Raw genomic sequence first — 24,231 nt, 5'->3', positions numbered from 1 at the left:
ATGCAGAGATGATGCTCTAATGATATTACTGATGAAGAAGCCAGGATTATCCAGTGCAGCAACAGACTGGAAGGAGCCAGCCAGCGTTCAGTGTAATGGCCCTAGCCTGGATAATCCTTCAGAATCAATGCAGTCAATGAGGCCACCCATATGATCATGAAATGTGAGAGGGTGTCATGTGTGGCATCTGCTGGAGCACTGACTGTGACCCAGCCCGCGGAACAGTGGCAACCTCTCCTCGTCCATTTTAGAACTCGAAGCATTCCAGGCCTTTTGCTCCTCCTTGGGATGCTGGTCGCTGGCATGTAGTGTCCGTCACAAGAGACTGCATGGTCCTTTTCCACTGCATGGACAACCTACACTCACCGCCCACTTTATTAGGTACACCTGTCCAACTGCTCGTTAACTTAAATTTCTAATCAGCCAATCACATGGCTGCATTTAGGCATGTAGACGTGGTCAAGACGATCTGCTGCAGTTCAAACCGAGCATCAGAATGGGGAAGAAAGGTGATTTAAGTGACTTTGAATGTGGCATGGTTGTTGGTGCCAGACGGGCTGGTCTGAGTATTTCAGAAACTGCTGATCTACTGGGATTTTCACGCACAACCATCTCTAGGGTTTACAGAGAATGGTCAGAAAAAGAGAAAATATCCAGTGAGCGGCAGTTCTGGGCGCAAATTCCTTGTTGATGCCAGAGGTCAGAGGAGAATGGCCAGACTGGTTCGAGCTGATAGAAAGGCAACAGTAACTCAAATAACCACTCGGTACAACCGAGGTATGCAGAAGAGCATCTCTGAACGCACAACACGTCGAACCTTGAGGCGGATGGGCTACAGCAGCAGAAGACCACACCGGGTGCCACTCCTGTCAGCTAAGAACAGGAAACTGAGGCTACAATTCGCACAGGCTCACCAAAATTGGACAATAGAAGATTGGAAAAACGTTGCCTGGTCTGATGAGTCTCGATTTCTGCTGCGACATTCGGATGGTAGGGTCAGAATTTGGCGTCAACAACATGAAAGCATGGATCCATCCTGCCTTGTATCAACGGTTCAGGCTGGTGGTGGTGGTGTAATGGTGTGGGGGATATTTTCTTGGCACACTTTGGGCCCATTAGTACCAATTGAGCATCGTGTCAACGCCACAGCCTACCTGAGTATTGTTGCTGACCATGTCCATCCCTTTATGACCACAGTGTACCCATCTTCTGATGGATACTTCCAGCAGGATAACGCGCCATGGCATAAAGTGCGAATCATCTCAGACTGGTTTCTTGAACATGACAATGAGTTCACTGTACTCAAATGGCCTCCACAGTCACCAGATCTCAATCCAATAGAGCACCTTTGGGATGTGGTGGAACGGGAGATTCGCATCATGGATGTGCAGCCGACAAATCTGCAGCAACTGCGTGATGCTATCATGTCAATATGGACCAAACTCTCTGAGGAATGTTTCCAGTACCTTGTTGAATCTATGCCACGAAGGATTAAAGCAGTTCTGAAGGCAAAAGAGGGTCCAACCCGGTACTAGCAAGGTGTACCTAATAAAGTGGCCGGTGAGTGTATATTCTGGGGCTCACTGTATTTTACAACCTAGGATGTTTTGGATAGATGCCACTTTGGAACCATGGAAGAAGAGGTGTGTCCAGCAAGACCCTTTCAGTTTGTTTCACTGCATCCTGCGATCCTTTATCTCAGTGTAATGGTGTTTCACTGGCAGAACCCTTCCCTGCACTGTCTGGCCGCATGCAATATTTTTATTTCCGCTCGTAAAGTAATAGACGTTGTTGAGTGTGTTGTCATAATTTTTCCGGCGAAGTGATAAATCGTCCACTTGAGCAGTCGTCTTTGACTGCACTGCCAGTAACCCCTGAAAGTACCTGGAATTTGGATTTATTAGAAATCTAGTTTTGTGAACACGTCTGCATGCCGGATGGCAACGGTGCTGGAAGAAACGGAAGAATGAACGGCAATGGTTTCGTGTTAACGTCACATGTCTTTCTGTGAAAGTAGGCTCAGTCTGTTATTTAGATATCTTCTAGTATTTAAAAATTTGTTATCCAGATAGCCAAGAAGTACAGATAAAACCCACCCAGCCGTTTGCCGGACATCGCTGTCGGATCAGAGTCATCACACCGGCCTTTTATTGCCATCTCTACATTTGTGGACTTGAATACTAAGGGGGAATGTGTCTTTCGACAGGTGAATTACTCGAGGTCAAGGGCTGAATGAGGAGGAAAAAAAAAGGCCCTCCCCAGCATTAATAACTAAACAGTCAGGCATTCTCAGGCTGCAGAGAAATCCTCGCTTAAAAGGTGGGGATTTAAAAGTCTCTGAGGCTCACAGCTTGAAGACAGCTGAAGAGGCACGGCTACAAAGGAAGTGTGTCAAGTGTGCAAAATTGGTTCCGTGGACCTGTTTCAGCGACGACTACAGAGAACTGTTTGGTTTTGTGCTTGGCATTTGATCATGGAGACGACCAAGAAACGCAGACGGCTACCACCGAATGACTGCTTGGGTCAGCCTGCAGCTTGTTCCCGGCTTGCTACGTGTTGAGTAAAAAAAAAAAAAAAAAGATTTCAAAGTGTGGAGAGGAGTTTTTTTTTTTCTCCCAAACACCAACATATTGAGATATGACAATGGAGGAGCAGTTGCCAGTAGAGAGGGCCTTGAACCGGCAGCCACGGTCTGAAGTGACGTGTTAAACGAGGAGGGTTTCTCTGTCCACTCATTTTTCCACCGTTATATAAGGAGAACTCACCCTAACAGAGGTCACAGTTCGCGTGAGAGCAGCTGCAAATCTGTCTTACCCTCCTTGCCTCTTCCTCTTGTTTGTGTATGTGATGACAGCAATAGACCCATAGGGTGTTGTGACTCATTTGATTTTTCTGTTTTTTTTTCCCTCAAGAAAATCTGAGACCGGGTGAGGATGTTGGGTTCAGTTTCCCCACTGGTTCTGTTCTTAAAAAAGACAGTTTCTCTTGTTATTTCTATCATTTGCTCATGGATTTCCACAAGCAAAAAAACAATGTAGAATATTCTAATCTGCTAAACAAATGACGCCTTGTCTACTGTGGAGATATGATAATATTCAGGGGATAATTTTAAACTAAAATTAGCAGCGTCTTTTGCCTCCTGGTTACGGTCAAAGCTGCTGCAGAGCATTAGCCAATCGGCGACAATGACCCATGCACAGCTGGCAAGTCTGCAGCCGGCAGAGGCATCGAGAAGAGACACGCACTGGGTTAACAGTAGCTGTCGTGTAGGTGAGGAAAGGTTTCGGGATGAAAACGGGTAACCGCAGTGTATTGGAAAGCAGTCCGCGGAGTAGGAGGCGTTAAATCGACCGTTTTCTCTGGTTTTGCAAAAATTCTGGGATGAGATTTTCAAGACAGGGAACCAGATCCAGATCTAGACTGCAGAAACTGTTGTGGTGTGTTCGTGTTGGGTTGCATTAGACAGAGTGCACTGTTGTAGCAGCATCAACGGTCTTAGATCAGGGGATGTTTTTCTGCAGCACCAATTTAAACACAAATATGCCTATATTTAAGAATGTCTTAAATTTTAGTTTTCCTGTTGTCCGTTCAGGTTAAAGCACAACACACTGTTTGTATGGAGAGTCAGTTCTACTCTTGGCTATTTTAATATTCTCCTAGAAAACGGTTTGTTTTATATTCAGAGGTTTTTCTTCTTTGATAGCTTTGATTGAATGATCTACAATACGTAAAATCGACTAAAAGATTCGCGTTGTGATTTATCGCCCTGCCTCGCCTGCCTCCAAAGACACCGGGTGGATTATTCCTTAACTCACGTCTTCTCATTTCCACAGGTCGTTGTGTCAACAAACATTGCCGAGACGTCCCTGACCATCGATGGCGTGGTGTTTGTAATTGATCCGGGATTTGCCAAGCAAAAGGTTAGCTTCCCCTTTCCCCCCCGCCGCCGCCCCGCCCCCCCACCACCCCACCATCTCCTCCCGCCACTCTCTATCTGCTGCGATCATCTGCGTCTGTTGCCTGCGAATCCCCAGATAAACACAGCAGTGCGCACCTGACAGCGGCAAAGATGGAAAAGCCTGTTATTTATTCCTCTGACATTTCACCAGCCTGAAGCCAAGTCATACACATGGCTCAAAAAGAGATTATGTATGTGCTGTGGTGGATTGTGTGCATGTGTTATTGTACGTTTTTTTGTTAGCTGCTTGTATACGTAGTAGATTATGGGTGTTGGTATTTGCAACTAGCATTTTACCGCATTCCTGGTACAATTTTTTTTATTATTAATCTGAGATATAATTCATTTGCCCCTTTCTTGTCTCAGGTTTATAACCCTCGTATCCGAGTGGAATCTCTTTTGGTCACAGCCATCAGCAAAGCCTCAGCCCAGCAGCGGGCAGGTCGAGCCGGACGAACACGCCCTGGAAAGTGTTTCCGTCTCTACACGGAGAAAGCTTACAAGACAGAAATGCAAGTAAGAAACAAGGCCGTTTCAAACATTATTAACTGTTTAAAGCGTAAACACGTGATAGATTCTCTTATCTCGCACTCTGCAACGCCACGGGCACTTTGTATTCCCCCAGAGCGGCCTTCCAGCTGGAAGCCCTTTTTATTATGCAATATTTGCTCTTAGAACTTCTCAATTCCCGGTTCAGACGAATTGCAATTCCAAGAGCCTGCTGCTAAACCACACCTTCCCCACCCTTCCTCATAACCTCTGTTAATGGCACAGCTACCTTGTGACAAATGGACCCTGTGGAAGCCCGGCTCTCTGCTTTAACAGGCTAATTCTTTCACATCACGCTGAGTGGCAAAGGGACTTTTTTAAACAAGTTAAATAGACCTTCGAATGACCAAGAGTCCCGGTCTCTGTTCTAGTCGACATATGAGTGATGCATGAGTAGATAATGAGCACTCTGACTAATCCCTTTTGAATTGTTCCTCTGGCTTCTTTCCTGCCGCAGGACAACACGTATCCAGAAATCCTGAGGTCTAATCTGGGTTCTGTGGTGCTGCAGCTGAAGAAACTGGGTATTGATGACCTGGTGCACTTTGACTTCATGGATCCACCAGGTTAGTTTAGAAATAAAATTAAGCCACATTTATGTTTGGCAGCTGGGATAAGCCATCCGTCCACCTATCTCTTAGCACTCATCCTGTAGAGGGCTGGAGCCTATCCCAGCTGTCATTGGGCAACAGGTGGGGTACAACCTGGACAGGTCGCCATTGTATCACAGGGCTAACACATTCATAGTCACACGCATGCCTACTTTAAACCCACCTAATTCACAATCACCAGTTAACCCAGCAGGCTTGTCTCTGGACTGTGGCAGGCTGCTGGAGCACCCAGAGGAAAAACCCAGAACCTTCACATTTTAAGTCAGCAGTGCTAACCACTCCCCCACCACGCAGCCGTTTAAAGCAATCACGTTGCAGTTACTTCTCCGTGTAGTAGTTGGGGTCAACCGTTTCTACACGGGAAGCAAATTGCCCTCGGAAATATTTTTATTTCCACTCTTGGGTTGTAAAGTAATAGCCGTGGTTGTGTATGTTGTCATCATTTTTCCAGTGAAGCGGTGAATCGTTCACTTGACCGATCATCTTTGACAACACTGCCAGTTACCCTTGAAAGTACCTGGAACTTGGATTTATTAGAAATAGGAAAATAGGGATTTTTTTGGACGTGGTGCTCAGCTACTGCGGAGCCACAGGTGTTAGTACACCAACCAGCCATGACTGAAATGGTAAGAATTATAATGTAAATATCAAATGATATGGAGATTAATAGCGATATTAGTTTTGATCAGTTTAATCCGTATCAGGATAAATGCAGTTCCAAGCTGCTTTGAAATCTAGCAGCATTTAGCTGAAGTGTGGTTGTTTTGATGTATGATATCAAATCTGTGTTGACTGTGTCACTTGGGGGATTTGGGGGAAAAAAAAATGACAAAGCACAGAAGGGATCTTGGCACAGATCAAATAATACATAGTGAATGTTTGGAGATTTGAGGACATGTGCTCTGACAGACACGGACGGACTACATCGTAGCATTTTGCAGTTTTTGCGAGCAGATTATTTCACGTTTACACCGATCAGCCACAACATTATGACCACTGACATAAGACATGAATAGGGATGCCCCGAATATTCGGCCACCGAACAATTTTAGCTGAAAATGGCCCAAAAGTGCATTTTCGGTTTTCAGCCAAAAGACTTTTATCACCGAAACAACACGGCCGAAACAGGATGTTGTGATGATACAAGCAACAACCGTGTGCTGGCAGTGCTGGCTGCGGTTGTTGCAATATAAATTTATGAAACTGCAATGCCTTGATTTTAGTGAGGTTAGTACACAGTCATAGCCATAAATGCAATGGTACTAACAATCGGCATAATAATTTCTTTCGGTTTTTCGGCCCCGGGGTCTTCATTTTCGGTTTTCGGTTTTGGCCAAAAATGTTCATTTCGGTGCATCCCTAGACGTGAATAACATTGACCATCTTGTGACAATTCAGTGTTATGCTGGGAAACTTCTAGACCTGGCATTCATTCGTGTGGATGTTACTTAGACATGTACCACCCCCACCCCATAGCAATGACACTCCTTGATGCAGGACACAGGCACACACACAAAAACGCTTTAGGAACAACTAAAAAAACAGGAAAAAAACAGCACAAGGTGTTGACCTGGCCTCCAAATTCACTAGATCCCAAACTGATCAAGTATCTGTGGGATGCTCCACAGAGACCCCTCCCCTCAACCCATAGGACCCAAAGGCCCCCCACTAACAACACTGTGTTACCAGACACCACAGGACACCCTCAGAAGGACCATGTCCATTCTCTGATGAGTCACAACTGTTTTGGAGGCGCAAGGGAGACCTACACAATATTAGGAAGGTGGTCATAATGTTATGCTGGATCGGTGTATTTCATTGCTGTTCAAAGAGAGAAATGGGAGGAGTTAGTATTCCAGCCTTTCGGTCTTTTTTATGTTCTGCCTGTTTGTTTCTGTATTCCATCTGAATCATACAGTATCTATTCCAAAACATTATGATATTCTCCAGGAGAGTGTGTGTTCCAGCGTCTTCCAGGGGATACCACCCCTCCTTTCTCTATCCTTAACCTCCCCCTTCCCTCCCCCCCCCCTTTTCTCACCATAATATAGTTTTCATCTCACCTCTGAGATTAAACCCATCTCTCCCCGTCCACTGTGGCAAACGCCATTTTGAGAATGAAATTGGTTACATCAATAGCAGCGCTATCACCTTGGCTATTGCCTTCCCTTTATATTCCTCCAGTGAAACGTGACTGACCTCCACCCCCGCCCCCACATTTCTCACAAAACGAAGAGGGTATGCGTCAACAAATGGGGTCGGCCTTGTCGGCGGAGTCTAACTGGGAAGAGTGGGGTGAAGGGAAAGAGGAGGATTACCTTTTTATTTATTTGATCCAGTCGTGGCAGAAGGTTTCTCTTAAGTAGCTCCGGAGCAGGTTGCAAGCTGGAGCTAGTTGGGTGCAACAAATGAAGTCTGCTCTCAGTCGGAGAGTGTTCCAAGACAGGTTTTATGACATCTATTTACAGCGGATCAATTTTGATATGCTGTGTCAGAGGACTACCTCAGAGAAAATGTGCAGGTGTCTGGAGAGTCGGGCAATAGGCAGTGAAATAATAACATTACGTAATTATTATTTATTTTGTCTGTTCCCTTTGGTGAATCATTTTTTTGGCACGTTCCAAATTTCTATTTAACTACACTATTTCGAAACTAAACTGTTTATTGTCGGCCATCATACATGTTGCGTTTCGTGGAGTTTGTGTTTTATTTTTCTATTTGAGCTCGTCCATAACCCGATTTCTCTTTTACATTAACAACGCATAAACATCTGGTTTATTTCCCTCGTTTCCCGCCTCGTTTCCTCGCTCACGAAACACAGGAGCCCGACGAAGAAATGGAAAAAGCCAAAAGAAATCAGTGGCGACTTACACGAGGACTTGGCTGGGTGGGATTCATTTTCCTCGTGACATTTCTAAAGAAGTACCTTTCAAAGCCAGTGTGGTTTAATGTACCTTTAGCCTTTCGCCTCATTGATTTGGCCCTTGGTTAATATATCGGATTCTTGTGTGTTGAGGCAGTCAATACTTACTTTCTGATGAGTCGCGTTGGGCGTAGATTGAATTTCCACACTGGTTCATCATGCTAGCGGTACTTGAAAATCAGATTTTCACCTTTTTCTTCAGCTCAAGCCACACAAGCCACCGGCGTGCCAAGTAATGTTGCTAGCCCTCACTTTGTGTATAAATAAATAATAAAAAAAAAACTACGTTTGATTCCCCAAATCAATATTTTGTTAATTATAAAAAAAAAAAAAAAAAATGCCTGCCTTCTGTTTGAAATTGAATTTTTTTTGGGGGAGCACTTGGGAGAAATGAAAGTGAGCGAGCACCGCGGCCGCCGCTTGAAGCTAATTTTCAGTTAACATGCAACTGGTCATTAGGCTTCAGCTCTCGGGAGCCAAAGGTCAATAATTGCATCTGGAGGAAAAATCTTTTAACCAAACGGTGGAAGCCTTTTGTGTTGAAGCATTAAGTAGAAAGTTCCCCTGTAATTGCATTAGTTGTTTAGGATTGCCTGAGCGCGGGATGAAAAATGAGCTCTGCCATGATTACTTCTCCGCTAAGTTGCTGTCTAGCACGGCTCTGGCCATCACGCGGCGAGAGCCTTCTCATTTTGATTCACCTCATGCTCCGCGCCACCAAACCCACTGGCAGCTTCCTTTTTGTTTGAGTGTTTGTGTCTTTCCTTAACTCGCATTTGTCTTCCATTAAACCTCGGAGTACAGCAGGTGATGGAGCTCAGCTTTTCTGTTTTTTTGTTTTTTTTTCTCATCCTCTGTCTGATCAGGTGGCAGGTTATTGAGCCAAAGAGAAAATGTCTGTCAGTGACTGCTGGATCAAATGACACCTTGGTTAAACAACAACAACAATTTCATTTTATCCATCCCCCTGCATGTGTGATGTTGAGTTTAGGTCCCATATGGTGCATATTCTATTTTAAGGAGTACATTGTTAGCTTCCTTTTATCATTTCTGTTCTAAAGGTAACTATGAAGCACTGGAGTATTAATCAATTCTAACATAAATGTGTATGAATCGGTTCCAAATTGTTCTTCTCAAGTGCTGCAGCGACAAAAGACCGACACTTGTGCAAATTAGCCGCATCTGCCACCTATGTGTGTTTTGCCCATGGGCTTGGATCATTTTAATGGCCCATCGCCACCCTTCCCCCCCCCCTCCCCGATTCTGTCTTCTCCAGCCCCAGAGACCCTGATGCGAGCCCTGGAGTTGCTGAACTACCTGGCGGCGCTCAACGACGACGGTGACCTGACGGAGCTGGGCTCCATGATGGCGGAGTTCCCCCTGGACCCCCAGCTGGCCAAGATGGTCATCGCCAGCTGTGAATTCAACTGCTCCAACGAGATCCTCTCCATCACTGCCATGTTGTCAGGTAATGCCCGGGGCCGGTCCCACTGTGTGGGTCCGAGCTGCTACTCTTTCCCTTTTCCTGTGCTCACGGATCGCGCCGCGGAGCTGAGCTTAACGGAAAAAAGCAGCTTCTTTATCTTCTAAAACCTTTCGACCCTTCTTTGGAAATGGAGCTATGAGCTAAAAACCATGTGGAGTACTAGGCACTGGAAGCCCTCAATAACATATTTGAATAAATAATCCAGACTCCAGATGGTCAAGTCTACTTAAAATAAGTCAAATGGGCACTTACTGAACTTTAGTACAAGGCAAGTAGAGGATAAAGTCGGTGGTGTCAGCTGTTATTTGTGAAGAAGGGGGAAAATACATGTCTGTACAAAATGTATAGGTGTAGCTGGAGCAGCACCAGCGTGCTACAGCAGTAATTGCACTTTGGGCTTGCCAAAGCAGAATGCTGCTCATTGAGATGAATCTTGACGCCTTTGAAGGGAGCGCGAGGGTCTTTGAGAGCGGGGGAAATGGATTTAACTAGCTGCCTGGACGTGGTGTGCACTTAAAGCAGGTGTTTCAGGATGGCAGGTTTTTGCTGAGTTCATTAGAGTAAGCAGCAAAAGTACACCTGAGAACGGTGCCGCCACAGCAGCCAGCCATGAGGCTCAATAAACACAGCTTTTATCCATTAAAGGCACAATCAAGCGGGTTTGACGTTAAGCAAGAGAGGGCGGAATAAGAGTCTGGGTGAATTCTACATCCCTGTGTCAAACAGATTGTTTGTTTGGACTGGGTGTCTCACGTTTGCTGCATCTTTTATAAAGCCACACTTAAGCAGATCAGGACGGAGAACCCCCATCCTCCTTCCTCCCTTCCCCTCCCCACCCATTTCCTTTTCCACCATTGGCGATGCAGTGTGCCCTGTGAAGTGCTCTGTGCCTCGCTTGAGCTGAGGCCTTGTTCCTGTCTGTGGGATTTGCTTAACTTATCCCTATGGGCGGCTGTGTTGGGGCCTATACCAACCTTGTCTAGTCCCGCAGTGCTTCGTCCGACCCACGGAGGCCAAGAAGGCGGCCGACGAGTCCAAGATGCGCTTCGCCCACATCGACGGAGACCACCTGACGCTGCTCAACGTCTACCACGCCTTCAAACAAAGTGAGTGGCTGATTTACGCAGGCATCCTCTGCAATATTACGTCTCCTCGGGAGTGCAACCAAACAGCGTCCTTAAAGGGTTAATAAAGTATTCTGATTCGGATATTTTTGTGCATTCACACCTAGCATTAAAATGTCTCAAGTGGGATCCCAGCAACACCCTGCAGATGAACACCCACATCGTCATTGTGCTGCCGTGTCAAAACAATGGATCACAGAGCAGTAGACGGTGCTGTTTGTTGTGTGTGCGCCACAACATGGCGATGTTCTTGTTTAATTTGTTAGTTTTCTTAGTTTACAGCTACAAGAATAAAAAAATAAATAATAATTGCCTGGTCTGGAGGTTCATTAATCGTAATAGCACCCGTGATAATAGGAATTTTTCTCATATTTTCAAGGCATATTTTCGCGAGGACGATTTGGATTGTGGTCACAGGAGGCACAGCCCGCCCTCCAAATGTGTCCAGAGCAACAATCTTTACCTTGGGGAGTGTTTACACCTGTACCTAACTAAACTCTGTCTCATCTCAGACCACGAGTCCACTCAGTGGTGCTACGACAACTTCGTCAACTACCGCTCGCTGATGTCGGCTGACAACGTCCGGCAGCAGCTCTCCAGGATCATGGACCGCTTCAGCCTGCCGCGACGCAGCACCGAGTTCAGCAGCAGAGACTACTACGTCAACATCCGCCGAGCGCTGGTCACGGGCTTTTTCATGCAGGTCGGGCCTCTTTTTTTTTTTAGCGTCTTAACTCCTTCTGCGTACCAACTTGGACATGCTGAGCTCACCTGTTTAGTCTCTGAACTCGTCGTTGTCATTGTCATTGTCAGCCGTTATTATATTGCACCGTGATATCTTTTCATGTCAGATCAAACACAGTCTTTATATCTTGCGTCACTGCACATCTGACGCTCATTGCCGCGTTCAGTTTGATCATTTGAAAAAGTAAGTGCCTTTGTGCTAACTGAAAATGTGCCTTAGAGCTGAATTTAAAGTAAACGCGCACAAATGCGCGAAGGTGTGCCGCTTGGTTTTAAACACATAACCAGAAATCAAATCAATTTGTTTCTTGCTCAGTGAAACAAATGGCGGTGCTGCACAAAGCCATTTTCAGGGCTACCTGAAACAAGCAACCTGACAAGTTGAATTATGGCATTAATATTTAAATATTTGTCAACATTAACCTTTATCTTGGAGACAAATTTGCAGCTCATGTTCGAGCGTTCGCAGCGTTTGAGATCATGTCTTTGTTTGGAAAGGCCTTTATTGAGACTGATTGCCTTGGTTAATCAGGGCCGTCGCTGCAGCTCGACCACGGTGGAGGGCGGGGGGGAGGGGAGGGGGGGCGAATCCCTCACTACCCTGTTACAAATTTGTCTTGAGGGTCATCTTAGTTTTTTATTAAAGCACTAATAATTTACTCCAGATATTGTGGACAAGTTAAATGAAGCACTATTAAAGGTTTATTTTTATTTTTCTTTCTGCCCCTCTCTGCATTTCACTGCGTCCGTTCCCGACCTTCTTCTCTCCTCTGCGTCGCTAACAGATCGCTCACCTGGAGCGCACAGGCCATTACTTGACGGTGAAGGACAACCAAGTCGTGCAGCTGCACCCCTCCACCGTGCTGGACCACAAACCCGAGTGGGTGCTCTACAACGAGTTTGTGCTCACCACTAAGAACTACATCCGCACGTGCACGGACGTCAAGCCAGAGTGGTGAGTTTGAGCCGCAGTTTTTTGCCAAAACGTATTGAGGAATTCAATGTTTTTGCTCTTTTTTTTTTAAGCTTCAACTTGAAACATGTGGTTTTGAAACGACCCCTGAAAAAAATATCTAGAGAAAATAAAAGCAATTATTTCAAAGATCTAATAAAAATGAGTCGCCAGCCTCGCCAGTGTGTGAGCTCGTGAACATCGTATGCCACGGGCGAAACTCCACCACCAATCTCCTACCCCCGTCTATTCTATCCCCCCTCTGCGACCTCGTACAATTACGTATCAAATTTGTTGTGCCTGCACCGCTAGTCACCGCGTGGATATGAAAGAACAGCTTTCTCCCACAAGTAAACACCGAAGACGGTTTTTGTGACTAATGTTTACTTGCTTTCTTTCTTAGGCTGGTGAAGGTTGCCCCGCAGTACTACGAGATGACTAACTTCCCCCAGTGTGAAGCAAAGAGACAGTTGGAGCGTATCATTGCTAAGCTCTCGTCCAAGGAATACACTCAGTATTGAGGAGATCTGCATCCTCCCTGTCTGTACAAAGTAAAATCATTAGAACTCTATTTTTTTTAATCATCATCTTCATTTTTTTTGTCTCGGTGACGCATTTTCCTAATGCTGGATGTCCTGTTACTCTTGAGAGCTGTTTTTCTTCAAGACGAAAGAGTGAATGGAAGGACTATAAATGTTATCCGTTTCAGTCTGGAGCATGATATTTCACGTACATTTCAGTAATAATAACAAATCTCAGCCCTAAATTCTGTTGTTTTGCTCGTTCTGCCAAAACGGCATCAGTCTACGAAGAGAGGCTTTGGATCAAATGTAATTTATACTGTATTTTGATGCGAGCATAATGTAATGTTCTCTTGTCATGGAGATGGGCAATTGGGTCACATTTCCTGTCCAATGTTAACTTAATAAAAATGACTTTGTAACAAGACATTTATTATTTTTTTTTACCCCACCGTCAGCATTAAAATAATCTGTACGTAAACGTTTCTCCTAAGAGTCGCACGCGCGCGGAGAAATCGCGCCTCGACCTGCTAAAATCCAACTCGTTTCCTGGCTCTTCGGGGAAGAAGAATCTTCTTACCGGGATATTGATAGCAGCAGAAACAGTTGGAGTGAGGGGGAATGTTAATTACAAATGTTTCGGAACAAGATCAGTGTGAAATCCCTGCTGTGCTGGAGCCTGTTCTGGCTGTACGGCTTTGTGGCACTTCCTCTCTAAAGTGGAAGGTAAAGCTTGCAGATGGGAGAAGCACTGCACTGATCTAAAAAAGAAAAAAAATGTTCATTCAGTTTTACTAAAGCAAAAGCCCTGCTTTATTGCTGTGTTTTTAAAAAAATAACAAGACTTGTAAGAACACCTAAAAAAAAAATAAGAAACTTGGATGAGCTCTGACAAACTTTTCATTCTGTGGGTCATCAGCACGCCCCCAGTGCACGGCCATGTGTGAATACCACAACGAATTCGAGGAACCTTGCACCTCTGTGCAGTGTTCTGGTCCTGTCACCCATGATGGCTCATTGCAGCTGCTCAGCAGGTGGCAGTTTATTAAGTTTTTGCCTTGTTTGCTCTAACCATACACTCACAATAACTTTTAGAGCCTTAATGCACAGGAATATCAGCGTTTAGCTTCTTAAAGGCGCACTTCATCCATGTCACATTTAACTACGAATTTAATTGTAAATGCCTCAGAGATGAGGCACAAAGCATGTGAAAAATCTGGATTAAAAAGTGACTTTAACCATGTGTTCTAGCTCTGACACACACTACCTGTAATTTTCTGTCAAAACCATAGACATTATAAAAATGGACGGCGAAACAGCTCCTCAAAAGTGAAGCCAAAGCAAGTAGAGCTCCCCCTGGAGGCTGGCTGCAGTATAGGTCGTAAGCTCCACCCCCTCCATGTTAGTGGATGGGACTTGGGCCAAACTAAAACACTAAAACACATGTCAAATACATTTTTGAAGATGGTTTCTCTCATTTTAGGTAGCTAATATAATGTTGATGCTTGTTCAAGTGTCAATTTTTGGATATATTTCATTTTAGTTATTTGATGCTATAGAAACAGGATGTTCGATAGTGGCGACCACCAGTTACCATGCCAACCATTCTGTAAAGCCTGCTACTGGTGAGAATTGTAAAAAAACATTTAAAAATCAGTTCAGTGTATAATCCAACATTTCCTTGTTGACGGTGGAATTAGAGCAGAGCGTGGTATTAATTAAACGAAAACATGAGTGAGTCTGGAGGAAGTGTAGTCGGGTCATCGGTATTGCGGTTTCTTGTGGCTCCACTCTTGGACCGTGCTGCGTGGACTCTGGCTCCAAACTCGCAAGATGGTGCTGCCTGTAGCCCCGGGAAAATAGCGTTAGTTTGTACATTGCGAGGAAGTGGGGACGCATTGTCCATATTTATATACAGTCTATGGTCAAAACAATAATTAGACAACTATCGTAACATGAAAAATTTACTAGATCCCAAACTGATCAACTATCTGTGGTATGATCCACAGAGGCCCCTTCCCTGAATCCATAGGACCCAAAGGCCCCCCACTAACAACATCCTGTTACCAGACACCACAGGACACCCTCAGAAGGACCATGTCCATTCTCTAATGAGTCAGAAATCAGAAGGTGGTTATAATGTTATTCCTGGTCGGTGTAGTCGGTCAGTGTTCTCTAGTCCTGAGTGGGAGACTAGAGTGTGAATGGCTTAAAGACTACAAGTTTGAAAATTGTTCAAAGTGCATTGTGGGTAATGCAGGTACCATGCATTTTTGCTGGTGAACAGGTTAAAACATCAAAATGATCGTGTCTGGGTCTAATGACAAATGTACTCCTGGTCCGTTTTGCTTTCATCCCAGCTTCTTAACAGCGGCTTGTCTATTTTTATTTTTTTTCCCTGCAGGTGCATGGTAGACCATTATTACAAAGCTTACTTTCCTCCATTCTGCATCCCAACTTCACAACATTTGTAAGGCAGTACGTATACAACACAGAACCGAGGATAGAGGCCAAAATGGACCAGTAAGCATTTTCACAATCTCCGTTGTGTCTGGATGTAGGCAGGAAGAGATGCTCATCCTGCTATGGGAGTTTTAAATTAAGCCCGTAGATTGTGTAATATGCAAAGTCAGGAAGTTAGCATGTGCGCTTCAATATTTTTGGACTGTTGGGAGACGTGTTTTTTTTTTTTTTTTTTTTTTTTTTAAGGGGATGGCCTTTTGCTTGGGAACATACACGCGACGGCAAAACGGTGCCAGAGAGATTAGTCTCTCTCTCTCTCTCCGAAGTGAAGCCAATAGAAAACCCATTAGTTTGAGCTGATCTGGAAATTATATGGAATTGATTCCGAGGTAAGAACAGTTTTTCATGCTCGATACTTTCCATTGATTCGCGCTGCCATAATTACAAATGAAAATCATTATGTCTCCAAGTTGTATTTCGTTAGTGTCTGATGCGAGGCTACACAATGAGAGCATTACTGCTTGTGCATAACATGTCTATATGTGGGTTAGGCGATCACACACAGGGATGCTGGTCCTTTTGTTTAGCCAAACCAGAATACAGTGTCTATTTTATCCCACAGCTGTTCCACATCCATACTTCCACTGATGTCGGGGGACATTTTATGCCGCTTTTTGACAGTAACTCACCGAAAGTAGCAAACACAAACAAATACCAGACAGGTATTGTTCAGCGTGTTTCCAAACAGTGTGAATCACCAGCTCGCCACAGCTCAATCTCCTGCCACCCACAGAGTCCTGGATGGCGCCTCATCATCATTTGAGACTGTGGGTAGGGAAGTTTATTGCGGTACACCTCAGCGTTTCAGGAAATCCATCCGCCCACCCAGTCCTCCTCCCATCCCACGCCGGTCCCTCCCCTCCCCACCAGCGCCCAAGACAGGTGTCTTATCTCCATCGCGCAGCACAAGCACGGCCAATCTTCCAGGAAGATGGCGACTGGAATGTGACAAATCCATCTGTCCTGGTTTGAATTTGTATGCTAATTTGAAGTAATAGCCCCTCTGGTGACAGTGCAAGGGAACAATTCAATCATGCCATCTATGACAGTTGCTCTGCAGCCTTCTCTGTGATATGGGAGTATATGCACGTACCGCCGGGTTAGGCTTGATAGATTGGTTATGTAGGGGAGATGTGGCATGTAGACTGCATGTTTAAAATGGGCTGCCACTTTGAAATGAATCACGCGGCGACTACCGGAGGCACCTGTGCAGAAATGTGCAGCCGCTACCTTTGAGCGGAGGGGGGAGACAATATTTGATTTGACCTAATTTATTTCCACACAAAGGCCCCTGGAACCGGGAGCCGTCCCGAACTCTCACCCGATTTCACCGACGAGAGATGGGTGTGAATGATAGAAGTATCCCCCCGCATAAGATCGCGGCAACCCAATTGTTGCATTGTCACACTGAATTATCCCAGGCTGTTGATTTGATTCAGTGAAAAGCTTTCATGTGTGACTGGGCAGAAGAGGAAGCCAGTTGGAGGGAGGGCGTCGGGAGATGCGGGCCGGCCGTGCCATACATTCGGGAAGAAGACAATTTGAGATTTCTCCCGTGCCGCCGCGGCACTCTGCTGCACCGTGCGGATGTATAGCGCTCCATAATCTTTAAATGAATCTACAGCACAAGGGCAGATTATGGTTGATGGTGACAGATAAGGCTGAAGAACAATTCATTTTGCTTGCGTCGTTCTTTTTCTTCACCTCCACATCAGAGCCTGCTTTCTTTCAAAGCACAAGTGCGTTCTTTCCACCCCAACAATACATTTAATTAAAATATAAAAACCTAATAATCACTGCAGCTGTTTTCAAAGAGCCCAGGTTTTGCTAATTCCTGTCTCAGTGCACAGGAATATAATGTATTTGATCGTAATTCAAAGTGGACACTGCTGGCAAGGCGATGAGAAGGAATGAAATGCGTCTTCCTGCACTCTTTGCTGCAGAGGCCGATTGACCACATTTCAACCTGGTGCACATCACGCCTGGCAAATTCATCTGATCAAGGAAACAGGAAGCAAGGAAAGAAGACTATCACAATAAATAGTGCACTAAGAGACAGCTCTCCAAACAAGCTCTGTTAGCAGCACAAGGTTGTTGGGGTTTTTTTCGTGCTCAGCATGGCTGCACGTGCATAGTTCCTTTAGTGCAACCCTGTACTGGTGTCGTTCTGAAGGGACAATGTTTTCCACAATGCCTAATGTTTATTCTGAAGGTTGACATGTAGGATTTGAACCAGTAGTTTGTGTCTAAAGCTGTGGGAAAATAAACTCAGCAGACCTTTCATTGCCATCCAACACAAATGGGTTCGACCAAACTTTTCCTTCAATTTGTGTTCCAAAAAAAAGGTTATTTATGCATTTTGATATATATATATATATATATATATATATATATATACACACACACACACACACACACACACACACACACACACACACACACGTACTGATATCTCCATAGAGACTCACTGGAAAAGACTTGGAACAGTGATCCAATCCATAAAGATTTCCGTTAAGTACATAAAATATTTTAAAGTGCAATTAACTGTAAAGGCTTTACATCGACATAAGGGGGATCTAGTAGCAAACTTTAATTAGTCTCAGCGTAGTAATCAAACTTGACCTGCTAAGCTAAACACATTTTTATTGAAAATTATGTGTATTGGTATAAGAGTTAGGTCCATGAATTGTACATTTTGTGCTTCTCCAAAAAAATAGTGCCTGAAACTGCACTGAAAAGAGAATGAGCTACTAATGATTCTGGGTTATAACGGTCTAATTTAAAGGGGGATCGAAAAGTTTATCAAGAATTATTATAGGAGGAGGATGTAGGATTTTATTCTTGGTTTAAGTAAAGGTCCGGCATGCCCGTGCAGTTGTTTTCACTTGTTTTGAATGTTCAGACTTCTGCCCGGAGGTCGGAGCTAGGCCGAGCTATGCTGATGTCGGCAGTCTCTGTGAAATGAACAGTACGAGTGATAAAGGTGGAAGCTGCCCCACATTAACGGGTACAACGAAACTGTCATGGGGGAGCGCGGGGGATGTCATTCAAGCATGGTATGCAGTCCTGAGAGGACACGCGGTATAATCAAACACCTGTGAGAGTACACCATGGGTATTTAAGACTGGGATTAATTCAATGTTGTTTCAGTCTGCATGATTTTAGTTACACATATTTTTCATAAACCATTAATTAAATTAATCTTTTTACACAATAAAATAAACTTTAAATCCCACATCGACTGTTTCTTTGACACAAATCAATAATAAAATAATGAAGTCCAATCATAAAACCCTTTAAACTTGTGAGGGCCATACAGTGCTCCACAACCCTCCCTCAAACCTCCTTTAATCCACCCTATGACAGATTTAGCTAGTTTGGACTCGGGGGGGGCAGCACATGGACATCTTTGCCTGGGGCCCCCCAAGAACCTAGCACTGCCACTGCCTCTTCATGAAATGTCCAAATTTGATAGTCCAAGATATTATATGTCTGTCTGACTAAAGCATCTTCCCTCCAGATTGTACAAAGTGATCTGAACTTGTTGCTAGATATCCCATAGTGCACTGCTGCGCAGGTAAATGACATGTGCTAATGACGTACAAGTGTCCACCACAGTGAATGAGCGACTAGTGCAACCGAGCTCGGTTTAACTGTAGCCATTGGACTAGGGTAACACCGGTGGAAGCAGGGTGAAGTCAGGAGTCAGAGTTTTTAAAATGTATTCAAATCTGGATTGACCCAAGGTGTACAACAAATTTCCCACAATGCCCCCAATAAAATATTCAACTTGTTGCTAGGAAGCCCACAATGCATTGCTGTGCAGGTAAATGCGCAGATGCTAATAATGTAGCTAGAACTAGACAAAATATCGCTTTAGGACTACAAATGGTGAATGAGTGACTCTGACTAGTGCACGAAAGCCCGGTTTAAAAGTAACCGCTGGCTGGAGGTTACTGTATCTGAAGCAGGGTGAAGTTAAGAGTCAAAGTTTACGTAAATGTATTCAAATTTGCACACTTCCTAAGGTGTGCTACAAATTTCCCATAATGCCTCCAGAACTTACTTTCCTTGTTGCTAGAAATCCCACAATGTTTCTGCGCAGGTAAATGCTAATTATGTAGCTACAAGTGAAAAAAATGTCACTTTAGGACTACAAATGGTGAATGAGTGACTCAGACTAGTGTAGCCTGGTTTAACAGTAGCCATCGGGCTGAGGTAACTGAAACAGGTGAACTTAATTAACAACTAATTAGCATATTTGTCTAACAGAGAAAGCCTGAGAATAACAACACTCCCAGCATTCAGTCATTGAGATGTGGGGTTAAATGATTATATTTTCGTCATACTGGCCCGTATTAGCCGGCACCTTAAGGCGGTCCGCGCACCCCACTTTGGGAACCACCGCACTCGAACGCGTCCCACTCGCGTGGTGTTTTTTGGGGGAGAACGCGGCCACGTGACTCGGGAAGCAGCAGCCAGCAACACCGCCGCTGCTCGTTTGATAGCTTCCACGGTCGCCGGACGGAGAAGCAAGAGAGGGGGCAGAAGAAGAGGAGAGAGAGAGAGACCGAAAAGAAGCAAAGCCACTCGTCGAGGGACAGTCTCCGTTCCGCTGCGCCGAAACTCCGCCGACTCCTCCACCGCACGCGGCTGGCGCATCATGGACGGTTATGGCAGGACCGAAGATGAGCTGTTCTCCTCGTGCCTCCTGAACCTCACCTGGGAGACGTGCTACGAGCAGGTAGGACCCGGCACGCGCTGCAGACCCGCCTCGCTGCAGCCTTTGAGAAACATGCTCCGGTTGAAACGGTAAAATAAGTTGTAAGCGGTTGTTTCGGGGTGAGTCAGCACAGGAGGTACGAGCAGGTGCAACTTCACAAACTTCATTTGCGTGTGTGTGTGTGTCTCTTTTTTTCCAAGCAGGTCCGCAAACCTAACTCTTCCCCGAAAGGTTGCCTTCACGAACTTCCGAACATCTTGGCCTTAAAATCAATAATAAATTAACCCAGTAGAGGAAATAAATCTCATGCCAGGAATTTTATCAATAAATTAGAGGTAAACACAAACTTAGCATTCCTTTGATGTGACTGAGAGGCGCCATCTTTTATTATTATGTGATGCTTTTCATAAGGAGATCATAAACACCTGCCTCTTAATGTGTCTATGAGACCTGCGGGTTGCCAGGTAGGTGTTAAAATCAGGTAACACAGGTCGGGGTGCTGACGCCGAGCACTTTGATCCTGGAGTGTCTGGGCCTGCTCTCACGCAGCAGAGCAGCACTAGTGTCTGTTTGGAGATAATTACCTAATTCCTCCCCTCTCCCCTCAAGCTCAATCAGTTCTGCCTTTAAAATACACTCATGGTGCCGTGTGAAATCCCTCCTAATTCTCACATTCTAATTCGTGTGCGGCTAAAGTCATCTGCCACAAGAATGCAGATGATTCCCTGTGAATGCTAAGAGGGCTCCGAGCTATTTAGCAATTTACGCTCAGTGATTGATGCCAAAATATTTGTACAGTGATTTTTATGGTAATTTTACTTGAATGCCACCATGAGAGCTCAGGATATATATACAGGATATTTGTCTCTCCGCTATCGGCATCCAGGTTGCACTAACGGTCGGAGGAGGACATTTAAACAATCAATCTCCCGTGGTTTAGTGGCCTACCATTTTGAATTACAAGTAATCACAAATTAAAGAGGATTAGGCTCTCAAAGCCTGAGCTCCTGATTGGCTGCGCCCAGAGTCGCATTGTAACAGTTGTTCGGGCGCGGGGGAAACAAAAGCCGCCCCCAAAACATGACTCAGAACTGCAAAGTCATAGTGAATGGAATTTCAAACGCGCAACGATTAAGACAGAACAGTTTTCTGCTGCAAAGTGGATTTCGGCACATCAGCCGAGAGCCGCGCATTTACCCACTTAAAGACACTTAATTCCTACAATGAAAAATTGACTCGGCGTTGTACATTTTAGCTGCATTCAGATTCAGACCCCATCGCTTGGGTGTAAAAATAAACCAGCTCTGTTCTTGTCTACAAAATGAAAGCATGACTGTATCTGAACTCAAGTTTTAATATTCCATTTAACGATTTTGGCTTTATTTTACACAATTCTTCACTGCTTAATCAATTAGCCCATGAGCTAATTAGCTCATCAGTAGAAAATGTATTTCGACTTCCTTTTATTGTTTTGGTTCAACTTTTGAGTCGAAAATACCAAACTTCGGCTCATTCTAGCATCTTAAATTCCTCTTTTATAACTTATAAATCATTTGAGTATCTTTAGGTTTTGGACTTTTATTTTGAAAAACCAGCAATCTGAATTCAATGCAGAACAGAGTTACTTTCCCAAGAAAGTAAAACTTGCTAATAACAATAATAAACACAGTGAAAACATCTTAGAAAGTGATACACACTCCCTTGCCAGTTCATTAGGTACACTGGTGAAAACAAATGTATTATACTATACTATATAACAGTCCAGCACTAAATCTTCATGAAGGCTGTGGTATTCAGCGTTCGGTTAAAATAACCGAGAGATCTGTTTTCATTTTGAAGGGTGCAGTTTGCAGTAGGGCTGGCTGGCTGGCTGGCTTTAAATAATCAATTTCCCATTTCAAATTGATCTTCGTTTGAAAGCTCCAATATGGATTCATAAAATCCATGGATAATTTTTTCTTTCTTTCTTTCTTTCTTTATTTTTTAAATGTGCCATTTCCAGCATCCTCATGTCAGAAATCTCGCCGTGGTCTCACAAAACTGGCTTCGCGTGACTAGTCTTGCAAGACCGCACAACAAGATTAGTCCACGCTTGAGTGAACGCCAAAATATCCTAATTATGAAAACACCACAAATATCTGCAATCAGTGACAACATTAGTTTTGTGAAAAATCCATTCAGGTAAACAGCAGCGGTCCTTGTTTGTAGTACTGTTGAAATGTATTGTGTTGTACTGACAGATGTTTCTATTATTTTGACAACCCCATTTTAGTCACACTTAACACTTTAAGTGTCCGCACCGCAAACACGATCATTCAGTTGAATCACCACCTTTCTGATGCTGTTTCAACGTAATCTGAACATTAGAACAGTCATAAAGGAGGATTTAGTGCAGGACTCAAATCGTAGACGGCATTTGTTTTCACCACTTCGTCTTATTAACTGGCGAGTGAGTGTATGTGATTGTTGGTTTAATCCGTGGTGAAAATGACTGATTAGCGTCGCAGGCAGCCCCACAGTTCCTACCTGTGCTGCACGAGCCCTAAAATACCTGCGCGTGCTTTCCTTTCAAAAATCCTCCTGGAAGCAGGTCACGCGCCGGGCTGGTGTGTTGTTAGCCATGCACGTATCCTCTCTCGCCCTCCCCGAGTCCTACGGCGGGTGGGTAAATAAATAAATAAATAAGGAAGTAAAGGGAAATGTTGACACAGCCTGTCCTTGTGGCCAGATTATCCACTCATGCTTGAGCGCCGGGTAAAGGCCCTGCATTATTCAGCCTGAGACACAGAGACGGGGGGGGGGGGAACTGTGGAAAAGCTGGGTCTTGCTGCAGGAGTGTGTGTGTGTGTGTGTGTGCACGTGTGTGTGCACGTGTGTGTATATATATGTGTGCGTGTGTGTGCACTTTGGGGTTAGCGCCTCCGCTTTCAAAAGAGCAGACATGGGGATAGCTCAGATGCACTTGGCCGGGAGGATGCCGTCTTAATTATCAAATGAACTTATTGCCTCTCTTTCATTTCCATCTCTTTCTTTCCGCCACTCTCTGCCTCCCTCTCACTCACCCACTCGCTCTCCCCCGCTGCCTCGTCAGGCTTCTGTGAGGGCTGCTGTCCGTGGTGCTGAAAGTTTCATCACACGTTTTTGTGCATGTCCTTTTTGGAGTTCCAGGCTCCGGTCCCTCGCCCGGGCCTCGGCCGCTCTTCAAAAGCAATGTATTCAGTTTGTCTCGACAAAAAAGCGGGCCAGCTGCACTTGGCAGGCCCGGCTGAAAAGGGTGAAGTCTATCATTCAAGACGTTTCTAAAAAAGCTGCAGGTAACACGGCATGCTCTCAGAAGCAGCAAGAACTAATGCGTTTTTTTTTTTTTTCTTTTTCTTTTTTTCTGCGTCTGCTCCTGCCTACAGCATGTTTCATCACAGCACGGCTCAAGTTACGTTACTACTCACTCAGTGGCTTGGTTAAATGAAAGCTCTTTGTGTGCGCTCACATGTGCAGTATTTGATCCATGCGAGTCACTTCTTCTGTGTAATGAGTCAGTAGCTGCAGCGGTTTTAGCTGAGAGATGTATTAAAGCAAATAAAAGGATTAAAACATTGAAATGTGGTAGTTTTATTTATTTTTTTTATGGAGAGAGACTGTTTTTTATTTCAGTTTGAGTGTAGAATAATGTGCTCCATTTCTTAACTGGTGGGTTTGTCCTCTCTATCACTTCCCTCCGTGCTCTCTTGCATCACCTGAGTGGCATTGGGGAAAAAGTTCTCCTCGAGCTGATTTGATATTGATTGATTAAAAGAAAAATTACACTTACTCTCTAGTTCCAGCATCTCCATTGTGAGGATTTGCTGCTTTTTTGTTCTGGAAAAACATGTGAAGATGTCACCTTGGCCCGGGAGCGCGTGGCTGGATTGTTCCCTAGTTTGTGATGTTGTATTGATCAGGTTTATCAGTAATTAAGGTAATTGTTTATTGCAATCTTGTCCAAAACCTCTTGTAAGAAACAACTGAGTCAATTAAATGAACATCCTCGCATTTAAAGTGTTCAGAACCGGGTTTCGGTGGAGATATTTCAGCAGCAGTTATCTCTGTCAGACTGTCAGTAGGTGGAGTTAGCTTTTAA

The 24,231-nt window shown here is 44.5% G+C and overlaps 2 protein-coding genes across 4 annotated transcripts in view; both read left to right on the top strand.

Annotated features, from left to right (window-relative positions):
• The window catches only part of dhx15 (DEAH (Asp-Glu-Ala-His) box helicase 15), a 27,231-nt gene extending 13,936 nt beyond the window's left edge, over positions 1-13,295 (top strand). For 2 of the 3 annotated variants that reach the window (XM_084545100.1, XM_084545099.1), the window contains exons 7-14: positions 3,834-3,920; positions 4,325-4,474; positions 4,965-5,073; positions 9,318-9,509; positions 10,511-10,633; positions 11,164-11,354; positions 12,181-12,350; positions 12,751-13,295. In XM_084545100.1, the coding sequence (XP_084401226.1) occupies positions 3,834-3,920; positions 4,325-4,474; positions 4,965-5,073; positions 9,318-9,509; positions 10,511-10,633; positions 11,164-11,354; positions 12,181-12,350; positions 12,751-12,868 (1,140 nt within the window). In that variant the 3' untranslated portion in view covers positions 12,869-13,295. Of the gene's footprint in view, positions 1-3,833; positions 3,921-4,324; positions 4,475-4,964; positions 5,074-9,317; positions 9,510-10,510; positions 10,634-11,163; positions 11,355-12,180; positions 12,351-12,750 lie in introns of those variants that run through there. The other variant, XR_014699081.1, reaches the window with a different exon arrangement.
• A 6,521-nt stretch (positions 13,296-19,816) lies between these two features.
• The window catches only part of ppargc1a (peroxisome proliferator-activated receptor gamma, coactivator 1 alpha), a gene marked incomplete at its 3' end in the record, with an annotated part of 262,222 nt that continues 257,807 nt past the window's right edge, over positions 19,817-24,231 (top strand). The window contains exon 1 of the mRNA XM_084543332.1: positions 19,817-20,135. Within this exon, the coding sequence (XP_084399458.1) occupies positions 20,055-20,135 (81 nt within the window). The 5' untranslated portion in view covers positions 19,817-20,054. The remainder of the gene's footprint in view (positions 20,136-24,231) is intronic.

This window comes from Chelon labrosus (genome assembly GCF_963514085.1).
Source record: "Chelon labrosus genome assembly, chromosome: 1".
NCBI lineage: Eukaryota > Metazoa > Chordata > Actinopteri > Mugiliformes > Mugilidae > Chelon > Chelon labrosus.
The sequence above is the reverse complement of the archived record's forward strand: the minus strand, read 5'-3'. Positions and strand labels throughout refer to the sequence as shown.